The sequence below is a fragment of the Bombina bombina genome, chromosome 3, assembly GCF_027579735.1.
Source record: "Bombina bombina isolate aBomBom1 chromosome 3, aBomBom1.pri, whole genome shotgun sequence".
Lineage (NCBI taxonomy): Eukaryota > Metazoa > Chordata > Amphibia > Anura > Bombinatoridae > Bombina > Bombina bombina.
The window spans coordinates 683,276,620-683,289,795 of NC_069501.1; the positions used below are offsets into that span (position 1 = coordinate 683,276,620).

At 41.2% G+C, this 13,176-nt stretch overlaps 1 protein-coding gene across 3 annotated transcripts in view; it reads left to right on the plus strand.

The window, feature by feature from the left end:
* Window positions 1-13,176, plus strand: part of ASL (argininosuccinate lyase) — a 122,998-nt gene that overhangs the window by 47,531 nt on the left and 62,291 nt on the right. For all 3 annotated transcript variants that reach the window (XM_053707443.1, XM_053707442.1, XM_053707444.1), the window contains exons 7-9: window positions 2,991-3,068; window positions 3,616-3,693; window positions 9,724-9,776. In XM_053707443.1, coding sequence (XP_053563418.1) covers window positions 2,991-3,068; window positions 3,616-3,693; window positions 9,724-9,776 — 209 coding nt within the window. The remainder of the gene's footprint in view (window positions 1-2,990; window positions 3,069-3,615; window positions 3,694-9,723; window positions 9,777-13,176) is intronic.

Genomic DNA, 13,176 nt, shown 5'->3' on the forward strand with positions numbered 1-13,176 from the left:
GTAACTCTTAGTTATATTGTAGCTAGCTTAGGGTTTATTTTATAGGTAAGTATTTAGTTTTAAATAGGATTAATGTATTTAATTATGTTAAATTAATTTCGAAGTTAGGGGTGTTAGGGTTAGACTTAGGTTTAGGGGTTAATACATTTATTATAGTAGCGTCGACGTTGGGGTCGGAAGATTAGGGGTTAATAAATGTAGGTAGGTGTCGGCAACGTTGGGGGGCAGATTAGGGGTTAATAAAATTTAACTAGTGTTTGCGAGCCGGATGTCCGGCGGTTTAGGGGTTAATACATTTATTAAAGTGGCGGCGATGTCCGGTCGGCAGATTAGGGGTTAATAATTGTAGGTAGGTGGCGGCGACGTTGGGGACGGCAGATTAGGGGTTAATAAATATAATGTAGGTGTCAGCGATGTTAGGGGCAGCAGATTAGGGGTTCATAGGTATAATGTAGGTGGCGGCGATGTTCGGTCGGCAGATTAGGGGTTAAAAAAAATTATTTTAGTGTTTGCGATATGGGGGGGGCCTCGGTTTAGGGGTTAATAGGTAGTTTATGGGTGTTAGTGTACTTTTATCAGTTTAGTTAAATGTCTTATGTTCCGGCGTTAGCCCATAAAACTCTTAACTACTGACTTTTAAATGTGGTAGGAGTCTTGACAGGAGAGGGTCTACCGCTCACTTCTTCCAAGATTTGTAATACCAGCGTTAGGCAAGTCCCATTTAAAAGATAGGATACGCAATTGACGTAAGGGGATTTGCGGTAGCCTTGAGTCGCGGAAAAAAAGTGAGCGGTACACCTGTACCTGTCAGACTCGTAATACCAACGGGCGGTAAAAAGCAGTGTTGGGACCTCTCAATGCTGCTTTTTAAGGCTAACGCCAAACTCGTAATCTAGGCGATATTGTTTCTCTGGACAGATATGAAGGATTCACAGGTTAATAATAAAATCATTAATATGGCTATATTAGCAGCTATATACTTTGTTTTCAAAAAATGGAAAGAGAAAGTGACTCCTAGTATACCAGAGATTAAGAACTGTCTGTAGAAACAATGTATCCTAGAACAGATTGATACTGATATGAATGATGAACATGACATAAGGAAGTTCTTCCTGAAATGGTCAGTTTTTATTAAAACTCTTGCTCCCAATGAAGTCGATAATTTAATTTATCCATTCAGGGACTCAAAATAGTATTGTTGGGTTTATGGTAGCCTACCGTCTCTATCTATCTTTTCCTTTTTCCCTTTTTTCTCCTTGTTTTGTTATGGTTTTTCTGTCCTGTATTTTTTTTTTTCATAAAAAATAAGTTAAAAAGTTATCCAACAGATCTTTTCTTGACTATGTAATACTACGGGAACTGGTATATCTGCCATTGATTAACAAAGTAACGTGTACCATGGTTTTTTATCTGTCACCATGCCCCATAAGACGGGCTTATATGTGAATGTTTTCCTTTATTTGATCTACCCGCTGTGGCAGGAACATTTTTGTACTGTTTACTTGTTTCTGTTATCATATGTTTTTGTGTTGGATATAAATAAAAGATAAAATTAAAAAATTGCATGCTCTAGCTGAATCATTAAAGAAAAAATGTGGGTTTAGTATGTTTAGGATCCCTTTAAACTATAAGTGGTTTGATGCTATTTAAAGAGACAGTAAAGTGATAGACATTCATGATTCAGCATACAATTATAAAAAAACTTTCCTGTTTACATCTCTTATTTAATTTGCTTCCTTCTCTTGTTATCCTTTGTTGAAGGGTTTATCTAGGTAAGCTCAGGAGCAGCAAATTACCTTGGTGCTAGCTACTGATTGGTGGCTGTATGTATGTGCCTATTGTCATTGACTCACCCCATGGGGCATATTTATCAAGCTCCGTAAGGAGCTTGATGCCCCGTGTATCTGGCGAGCCTGCAGGCTCGCCAGAAACAGCAGTTATGAAGCAGCGGTCACAAAGCAGGCGGACAGACATCGCCGGAAATCAACCCGATCGAGTACGATCGGGTTGATTGACACCCCCCTGCTGGCAGCCAGCAGGGGGCGGCGTTGCACCAGCAGCTCTTGTGAGCTGCTGGTGCAATGCTGAATACGACAAGCGTATTGCTCGCCGTATTCAGCGAGGTCTGGCGGACCTGATCCGCACTGTCGGATCAGGTCTGCCAGACTTTCATAAATAGGGGCCCATGTGTTAATTTAGCAACCAGTAGTGCATTGCTGCTACTTACTTCAACAAATGAAACCAAGAGAATAAAGTAAATTTGATTATAGAAGTTATCTGGAAAGTTGTTTAATATTGTATGTTCTACCTAAATCATGAAAGAAAAAAACGTGGGTTTCATGTCCCGTTAAGAATATTTGAAAGAGATATAGGGGTAGATTTATTAAAAGTCGAGCGGACATTATTCGCTGTAGCGAATCATGTCTGCTCTACCTCGCTAAATGCCGTCGGCATTTAAAATTGCACAAGCATTTTGGGTGAAATGCTTGTGCTATGCCCCCCCCCCTGCTCACTGACGGCCAATCGGCCGCTAGCAGGGGCTGGCAATCATCCGGATCGAATCGAGATGATTTCAATCCGCCACCTAAAAGGTGGCAGACAAGTTAAGGAGCAGTGGTCTTATGACCGCTGCTTCATAACTTTAGTTTCAGGCGAGCCTGAAACGATGGGGCTCCGAAGCACCATCCAGTGCTTAATAAATGGAGCCCATAGTCTTACCTTACAGGGGAATTTCAGAAAGAAGGTTAAAGTCACAGATTTTAAATTCAATTACTTTTTTACATTAGTTCTTCTAACGTTGTTGCTTTTGGTTACATTTGCAGTTTTCTAGCTGGAAATTCAATTAAAAAACTTTTTTTTTTTTTTTTTTTAATGTAGTCGCATAAAATGATTTTGTTGTTTATACATTTTTGTGCTTTTCATAGAAACACTTTCATTTCTATAGTTCCCAGATCACTTCACACACTTCATTTGTCTGTTTCTCCTTATAGTGAGGTTGATATACTTTTCCCTGGTTACACCCACATGCAGAGAGCACAGCCTATTCGCTGGAGTCACTGGATTCTGAGGTATTTATTTTGACATCTAAAGCAGTCTACATAGAAGAAAGTCTTTGCTAAATCAGCAAATCATTCCAAATCCAAGTGTCTTACTATCTATTAAACCCAAACTATTTTGTTTTGTTTATGGAGAGCCTGCCATTAATGCTGGGATTAGCCTTGAGCCTCATTACATTATACTGAAAGTTATTCTAAAGATAATACCTCAAAATAAAATGAGATTTAAGGAATAGAAAGGTCAACACTGAAATGTGCATGGATGCATTACATTTTAAGTAGAAAAATGTTTGCAATATACTTCCATTAGCAAAAATGCTTCTAGTAAAAGTTATTACTGTTTTTCAGTGGCATACGCACATATGCTCTGTGCCCCGTGCATCAGCCTTTAAACACCACACCTCAAAGAGTCAACAGTGGCTTGTATAGCACAAATGAATGTCTTTACTAACGCAATACACACTAATGATCCCCAGTTGTAAACTGCTGTTCCCCTTATTGTGTTTTATAACTGAGCTGTCTCTGATTCCTTTCATAAACACTTTTTTTTGTATTTCAGCCATGCGGTCGCATTGTGCAGGGATGCTGAGAGATTGGGTGAAATAAGAAAGAGAATAAATGTTTTACCACTTGGAAGGTAACATCTAACAATGCAAAAAAATTATTATGTATATATACGTGCGTGTGTGTGTATATATGTGTGTGTGTATATATATATATATATATATGTGTGTGTGTGTGTGTATGTATGTATTATTAATTGGTACTGCAACTGTTTTTTTTTTTATTTATTTGGTTTAATAAATTATTGTAATATGTGCATTTGGGTTATTGATCTTTATGGAGATATGGGTGACTTTATATAAGGTCTGCTTTTTTTTCTCTTTTTGTTTTTTCTATTAATACCTTCAGACCTCTGTCCCCGACGATTATTAATAGTAAAATGAGGGTTCTCTTAATACTTAATCATTTTGGATAATACTTAATGCTGGTACACTGATAAATAAACATTTGTACATGTAACATATTGTGTTTTCTATATTGGTATATTGTTCGCTGTGCCAGTTTAGATGTGGAGATGTGTGACATTCTTTGGTTGACCGAGTATTTACAAGGACATGCATTTGATTGGTATATTTAGTGGCCTGCATTATTTTATATTGTTATATACATATATAAATAAGGTTGGGCCAAGGTATACTTTGACTCTCTAGAGGACTAAAAATGAAAATAATTTGCGGTTTTCTTCTTAAATGGAAAGAGTCCACAGCTGCATTCATTACTTTTGGGAAATAAGAACCTGGCCACCAGGAGAAGGCAAAGACAACCCAGCCAAAGGCTTAAATACTCCTCCCACTCCCCTCATCCCCCAGTCATTCTTTGCATTTCATCCCAGGAGGATGGCAGAGAAGTGTCAGAATTTTTAATTTTTGTTTTTGTCTTTTATGGAGGGTAGTACTCTTCTGCATGGGACAGGAGTTTTAAGTAGTCCTGTCAGTCTCTCAGTGAGGGCTTGAATAAAAGTTCGAGTCCGGAGATGCAGGGAGTTTCTTTCTGCAAAACCATCCTGACTCATATTAACAGCTCCTCAAGCAATCAGTGTTGTCGAACTTCGCTTTGCTGCCTGCTTTCTTCTCTCAAGTCCATGGCGGAGGTGATGCTACTATCCGTCACACTTGAAGGGCCGTGTTCCTGTTCCACGGCGTAGATTCCGGTAAGATTGTTTCATTTTACTTTATTTGCAATGTACTGTAATGTGAATGTTTCCCAAGAGGCTACCACCTTGTGGGTCTAACTTATACCTAAGGGTCTCGGTGAGTCTCTTTTAGTATCTTGGAATCGAGGGTTAATATCTCCTGATGGGGGTTATTGAACAGGGGGGTTTATAATCATGTTTGTTATGTGATTCAGCCTGCTTATGTGCGATGTTTACTGGGCTCGTGGTTGAAACATTGAGGCCTTTGGAAGTGACGCAGCCTTTTGGTTGGGCGCGCTTGTTTAGGACTGTACAGTTCACCTTGTGTTCGGGCGTGGCTACGTTCTGTTTTTCCATATCCGCATTCCCGACCGCGTGGCGAAGGAAAATTTTCTAGTCCCCAGGGGTCTGGTCATAGGAGGTGGTGAGTGCCCCAGCCGATGTGGGTGTCAGGTGCCGTTTTAGTTTTTACTACTTTAGTCCATAGTTAAAGGGACAGTCAAGTATAAATTAAACTTTCATTATTCAGATAGGACTTTTAATTTTAATTGACTTTCCAATTTACTTTTATCATCAAATTTGCTTTTTTCTCTTGGTATTCTTAGTTTAAACTAAACATAGGTAGGCTCATATGCTAATTTCTAAGCCTTTGAGGGCTGCCTCTTATCACATGCTTTTTAAATCTCTTTTCAACACAAAGAGACAGAAAGTACACGTGGTCTATATAGATAACACTGTGTTCAGGCACAGAAAGTTATTTAAGATCTAGCACAATACAATGCTAAATTTAAGACAATAGATAATAAACAGTCACAGTCATGTGATCAGGGGGCTGGAAGAAGGTTCCTAGATACAAGGTAATCACAAAGGTAAAAAGTACATTAATATAACTGTGTTGGTTATGCAAAACTGGGGAATGAGTAATAAAGGGATTATCTATATTTTAAAACAATAACAATTCTATGGTTGACTGTCCCTTTAAATATCCTCTGAATTTCAGATTCAGTTACAAAGGATTCTGATACTGAGACTATTTTGATTTCAGATTCAGATTCTGTGAATCCGGAGTGGCCTCGTTGACGCCTGTCAACCAATTTTGTTCCGTATGTCATTTCAGAGCGCCTGGTTCCTTGGGCTCGGGGAATCAAGGGACTGTTGAGCCATCCGTCTCTGGGGGTCCTGTCCTCTGAGAGGCGAGTTCCCTACCAAATCATACTTCTGCACATGCGGGTAACCCAGTTTATGGTTCCACCATGCGGGGTGGCGTGTTTCCCCCGGAGGTTGCAGCACGTTTTCACTTCCACATAATGTTGGTGATTGTTCGTTTATTTGAGAATGTGCTCGTGCCCTATTGTCTCGGGCCTTCCGCCTTGGGGAGGGCCTCTACAGTTCCCCGAGGGGGTATCTGTCCCTGAGTGTTGTGGTTTCCGTTACAGGATTGCGCGCCTTCGCATGTTGCTCAGACATGTTTTTCAGTTATTGAATGATCCTATCGTTACCAGATACAGGGATTTTCAGTCTGATCATTTGAATGGTGCACCTCATTAGACATGTGGGGATGAAGTAATCTCCTGATTGTCATTTGTTTGAGATCTTTCCCAGTTTTGTGAGATAGGGCTCCGTTTGGCTGGTCCTGCGGGTAGGCCTGTGTCTTTTTGGGCGTTAACCTCCGGGTTGCTTTATATTTTATTTATATCCGATGGGATGTCTTATTTGTTTCTGTTTCCTTCGGGAATCTTCTGGGATCGATATTCTTTATTACTTCTTCTGAAGTTGATGGACATGTTAGTGCTCTGTTACAAATGTCTGTTTTTTCCCCTACGAGGGAGAATTTACGTAGCTTGCCAGTTGGGACCCTAGGTGCAGGCTGGTCCTGTTGGGTTCGTTCGGTCTTGCGGCTGTTCAGACTCGTGGCGCTGTTCTGCTAGGCTGGTTCGGTAGAAGCGCTGAGTGCTTAGGTTATCATTGTTTGTTTTCATGTTAAGCTAAGTATTCGAGAGGACCTGTGGGTCCGTGAGGTGGGAAGGATTGCTTCAGTCCTTATAGCCTTCAGTCATAAATGACTGGGCAAGGGAGTTTTTCCCCTGTGTCACTCTGACATATGATTTCATCAGAACTTAGAGTTTCCTCCCCCATGCGGTGGAGGGTGGGAGGGCTTAATGCCCCTTACCGCTATTGAGCTGTTTGGCCTTCATTTCTGTGCCTCTGGATTTGTCCTTTTGGGCTTGATCCAACAGCTTGTACAGGATAGCTGTCTAGCATGCTGAAGGTTTGCAGTTTGAAACCTGTTACCGCTCTTAACACCTTGCAGGTGTACGCGTAAGCTGTTTCTAGTGTATCTAGATGCAGGTCTTACTTTTGACTGAGTTAAGAGGCCTTTTGGGTCTTCTTCCATTGCCTCCGGGTGAGTGGATCTCCTTTTAGGGATCTGTGTTTCCGGGTGATGGTTGTTCCCTGCTGGGATTTTTGTTTAGCTCAGGGTTCTCCGGAGAAGGGTAGGCTTCGGGCCTTCTCTTCCTTGTGTCCTCTACTTGTGAGGTGTTAGGGAGACTAGTCCTGTTAGTTAGATTTTTTTGACCTCGAGGTATCCCTTGGTCATCCTGAGGCTCTGAGAAGTATCTTCATACGACTTATAGCCTTGCTCCTTGGAGCGTTGGACTTTAGATAGGGGTGGTTTCTTCCTTTGGTCGGGGCTTTCAAGTTCTCTTGCTATCTGGATTTTCTGGATATGCAGCCTTGTGTCTGGCTTTTTGGCCAGTTGGGGTGTTTAGTTCTAGGGTAAGGCTTGCCTGAACTATTGGGTACCCAGACCTGTTTTTCTCCCTAAGACTTCCGGTTGCTGAATCTTCGCTTGGCCTTTTTACTGACCCAGTCTTGGTGGTTTTGGAATCTTGGATCTCAGGGCTGGTCAGGGGGTTCCATGGAAGTGGGAACTGGGGCTATGTCCTTGCTCCATCTACCTAACCTGGTCATGGTTAGCCAGGATTTCAGAGTATTTTTTACTCTTTGCCACAGAGTGACCCTTGTCCTCTGGTGGTTAGCCGTGTGGCTTGACCCTTAAGGGTGGTTGGTTCATACCCAGCTGCTGGCGTTGAATGTCCAATTTCTGGTGCGCCTTAGGGTTGCATTTCCCTGGTTAGCTTGCCAGTGTTCCCGTGGATTCCCTGCTCTGCAGGCGAATGGGTTGGCTGTGCCTCTGCTTGGCAAGCTACTTGTAGGGGGGTCCTTTTCTAGGACATCTGTGTTAGGAATTTCTCTTCCCATTAGCCGGTGCCTTCGGGCCTTGAGGACAGTTGTTGCTCTTCCGGCATCATCCCTTTTCTTTAGGGGATATTCTCCTCCCTATGGAGATAGAGTCCTTGCTTGGGGCTTCTCCTGGATGGGAGGCAGACGGGGTCTTACTGGCTCCAAGCAGACTAGTTGGGCCTTTATTTTGATAGATCCTTAGGTCTATGGCCTTGCTGTCTGTTTTCAGAGTCGGGTTGTACTTGTACTCTGTGGGGATGGCTGTGCTATCCTTACGCTCGTTCCTGTACCTGTTTGGGTATTCTTTTGTTCCCCTGTTTTGGATCCCTGAGGCTGAGTTGGTCCAGCTGGCTGTGGGTCTGCAGGTCAGGATGGCCGAGTGGTCTATGGAGCTGCGTTTGGTCACAGTCTCTTCTGGATGTGTGAGCTTTGTTGAGTCTATCCTGTTAGCTTAGTCTGTTAGGGTATAGATTTTCCTTTCAACTGGCTCCATTGATTTCAGAAGAGAGTTTACTCTTCCTTCAAGTTCTGAGGGTATACTCTCCTTCTTGGGGGGCCTCGATTGAGGTTTGTGTTCCCCTTTTTAGGGACCTGTGTGCAGGTCCGGCGACTTAGGTTGCCTGGAGAGTGCCCTCTGTCTGGGGGTTGCTTTTGCGGCCTGTTTCTTGCTTGACTGCTTCTTCTTCCTTGCAAGTATCCTCTGTGTCGTCCTGCTATGGACTCTGTGTTTTCAAACTTGGGGTTCTCTCCTGGGTGCATTACACACTTTTTCATGGTCGAATGCCTTGCTATTCTTGACACTGGGAGGACTTTGCCATTTCAGTTGAAATCCGTTCTTGCAGGATGTTGGAGAGACGTCTGTTTTGTCTCTCTACCCGGTCTTATCCCGGGTTTCGCTTGGTGTAAGCGTGGCCTCCTTTCCCTGTTTGGGCCCCTTTGGGCCTCTGTGAGCTGGACTCACTCGAGGAGGTGTTCTTTTTTTGTATTGGAGGACCTTTCGGTTTCCTTGGTTCTCCCTTGCCTTGTTCCTTTGGGGGTTTCGGCTGGTGTCTCCTTCATTTGTGGAGATGAGCGGTGGAGGACTGTTTGTTGGGCGACGGTGTCTCCTGGAGGACTGTTGGCTCAGTCGAGTCCGTTTGCGGTCTCTAGTTTGGCTTCTGGACTAACTTTGAGTCAGTGTCATTGGGGCTTTTTACTTTTCACATTTTCTCGGCTTCGGACGAAGCTGTGTTTTTTTCTCGGGTAGAGGTTCAGGCTTGGTGGCCTCAGTATGGGCCGCCTATGTACCCTCCCGTCTTGGCATTCAGTGTCCTCTATAGCTTGGGTATTGTTTTCCCAAAAGTAATGAATGCAGCTGTGGACTCTTTCCATTTAAGAAGAAAAACTTAAATTGTGCTAACCTGATAATTTCATTTTCTTCTGATGGAAAGAGTCCACAGCTCCCCACCCGTAATTTAATGTGGGACGTCCTTATATTCTTCTGGCACCTTTCACCCTGATATTTCTCCTACTGTTCCTTGTTCCTCGGCAGAATGACTGGGGGATGAGGGAAGTGGGAGGAGTATTTAAGCCTTTGACTGGGGTGTCTTTGCCTCCTCCTGGTGGCCAGGTTCTTATTTCCCAATAGTAATAAAGGCAGCTGTGGACTCTTTCCATCAGAAGAAAAGGAAGTTATCAGGTAAGCATAATTTATGTTTTTGTTAATTATTTATTTTTATATTTTAGTGGTGCAATTGCTGGAAACCCCTTAGGAGTTGACAGAGAACTCCTGCGCAAGGGTACGTTTCAAAATATTGTTATTTCCTATCATATATTTAAAATAATATTAGCTACTTATACTGTTTGTTTGTTTTTTGGTTGTCTCTAAGGACTTTGTGTAGCAGTGTTCCTACAGCAATGATAGTCATGATATAGGATGGCATTGTTTACTAACTAACTCCTTGAACTTAGACAACTTTTGTGTAGTGTTAACATACAGGCTAAATGTAAAAGCTTCCTGAACAAATTAACTCCTTGTTTTGCTGCAATATTTTTTCAATGGTGAAATTCCTCTCACTACTCTGGAAAGGTCAATTCAGACTACTGGAGGAAACAAGACCTGCCCCAGTAAATTTGTTGTTAAAAATTACATTATTTGCATCTTATTTACATTATCTTATCTAATTCCAAGCCACTGAGGCCAAGAAGAGACAGGTATGTGGCACGATTAGGCTTGTATCTGCAATTTGCCCTTCAAAGAAAGTAAAAAAAAAATGTAGTATACAAGATCAAAGGGTTTTTGTTGTTGTTGCCTGCACAGAGAAGGAACAGCAAGTAGTTATAAGGTTAGCAGTAGAACAATCTGTGTACAGGCCAAGGGTCAAAACCAGAAGATCGGTCCCAAACCTTGCATCGAAGTAGAAGGATAAAGCAGGTATTGTAATAAAAGGAGTGCTAACATGGCTCACAGCTCCATGACAAGAGTCCAGGCCAGACATGAGTGGCATCCTGGGGAGCCGGCTGCTAAGCTGATGTATACTAAGCATTCCCAGTCCCGCCACATGTCATAACCATATCCCTTTAATTCTGCAACAAGACCTTATTTTCATTATTAAACCTTTGTTTGATACATATTAAGTCAAAACATAACTTAAATCTTTATTTCCATGGTATTTTTATGTGTTTTGATATACAAACTTTGGATCGCACACAAGCACAACACTTAAAGTGAAGGTAAAGTTATCTGTTCTTAAAGACAACTTACCATAGATAATCATCCCCTTCATGAAGTCGCTAAGTTTTTTTCCTGTTTCTGCAACACTTTTAATAAAAAAGAAACGTTTAATTCCTTACCGTTTGATAACCCAACTCCTCCCCATCCCTACTTCCTTAATCTTCAGTGTGTGATGAATTCAGCGGTCCCACCTGCTCTCTATGTGTCACAAATGTGCGGTAACTAATTCTGATTGGAATGCATGCGCAAATCGCCGAAGCCTCTTTTCAATGTGCATGCGCTAAATCTCCTAATATAGTATTGAATTAATTTCTATATTCATTCAGTACTATACGATAACATAGCAGCTGCATCTATTGCTATCGCTGACCCGTGATATACACCATTGTCAGCAGATGGGGAATTCTGATCGTTTGCGAATACGCATACGCGAAACGGGTGCGCGCTAGCAATTAATTCATGTTAAAAAATAAATCTCACATGCGCAGATGGAACAAGGGGCGGATAACGTCGGATCACGGCCAGAATTTCAATAGGTTGATAATAAAAACGTGATCAGCAGAAAAAATAATAATAATATGGGTTGAATTACTGGATCGTTAAGGCATATCTTTAAAAAGGTGATATACACAAAAAAATAACAATTGATGAATGAAAGTCATATTTGTTTTAAAAGAAGAATGCAATACTAGTTCGACACTAGGGTGAGTTTACCTTCACTTTAACTCACCACTTGAAATATGAGCACAAAGAGTGGGCTACTACCACTTTACGATATCCAGTAAAAGTATAGGACGCACTAAGTAACTATTAAAAAAAAATAAAAAAATTTTTTAACCAACTACGTTTAATACAAGATTGTGTTATCTTTTGTCTTGCACAAACAATATTTCACACAGAGCGGTATCAATTGCACTACATTTGTAATCTAGGTCATTGCATTACAATGTCAGGGTATTTTTTGTAACTGTATAACTAAGTTTCTGTGTTATTAGTCATAGTGAAATAATATATTTCTCTTGTTAAGTGTAGTCAGTCCACGGGTCATCCATTACTTATGGAATATATCTCTTCCTAACAGGAAGCTGCAAGAGGATCACCCAGCAGAGCTGCTATATAGCTCCTCCCCTCACATGTCATATTCAGTCATTCTCTTGCAGCCTAACTAAGATAGGTCGCTGTGAGAGGTCTGTGGTGTTTTTTAACTTAGTTTATTTCTACAATCAAAAGTTTGTTATTTTAAATGGCACCGGAGTGTGCTGTTTATTCTCAGGCAGCATTAGAAGAAGAATCTGCCTGCGTTTTCTATGATCTTAGCAGACGTAACTAAGATCCACTGGCTGTTCTCATCTGAGGAGTGAGGTAACTTCAGAGAAGGGGAATAGCATGCAGGGCCCCCCTGCAAAAGAGGTATGTGCAGTAAATTATTTTTCTGAGGAATGGAATTGACTGAGGAAATACTGCTGATACCAATGTAAAGTAAGTTCAGCCTTAAATGCAGTGATAGCGACTGGTATTAGGCTGATGAGTGTGTGTACACTGAATGTATTTTTCTAAGGAATGGAATTGACTCTGAAAATACTGTTAATACTGAAATAATGTTTGAGCCTTAACTGCAGTAAAAGCGACTGGTAGCAGGCTTATTAATAACAATTCATAACTTTTCAAATGTATGTTTAAAACGTTTACTGGCATGTTAATCGTTTTTTGGGAGGTACTTGGTGATAAAACTTATTGGGGCATGATTTTTACCACATGGCCATCTTTGTTTTCTGCATAGAAACAGTTTTCTGAGCTTCCCCACTGTTGTAATATGAGTGGGAGGGGCCTATTTTAGCGCTTTTTTGCGCAGTAAAAATTCAGTCACAATCTGTCTACTTCATCCTCCATGATCCAGATCGTCTCTGGAGAGCTCAGGGGTCTTCAAAATTCATTTTGAGGGAGGTAATCAGTCACAGCAGACCTGTGACAGTGTGTTTTGACTGTGAGAAAAACGTTAATTATTAAATTGTTAATCCGTTTTTGGGTATTAAGGGGTTAATCATCCATTTGCTGGTGGGTGCAATCCTTTGCTAACTTAATACATTTACTGTGAAAAATTGGTTGCTATTTTGGTTCATTGTTATTTCAACTGTGACAGCTTTTTGTGCTTCTTAAAGGCACAGTAGCATTTTTTTATATTGCTTGTAAATTTATTTAGAAAAGTATTTCCAAGCTTGCTAGTCTCATTGCTAGTCTGTTTAAACATGTCTGACACAGATGAATCTCTTTGTTCACTATGTTTAAAGGCCAATGTGGAGCCCAATAGAAATTTATGTACTAATTGCATTGATGCTACTTTAAATAAAAGTCAATCTTTACATGTAAAGAAATTATCACCAGACAACGAGGGGGAAGTTATGCCGACTAACTCTCCTCACGTGTCAGTACCTTCGCCTCCCGCTCAGGAGGTGCGTGATTTTGTG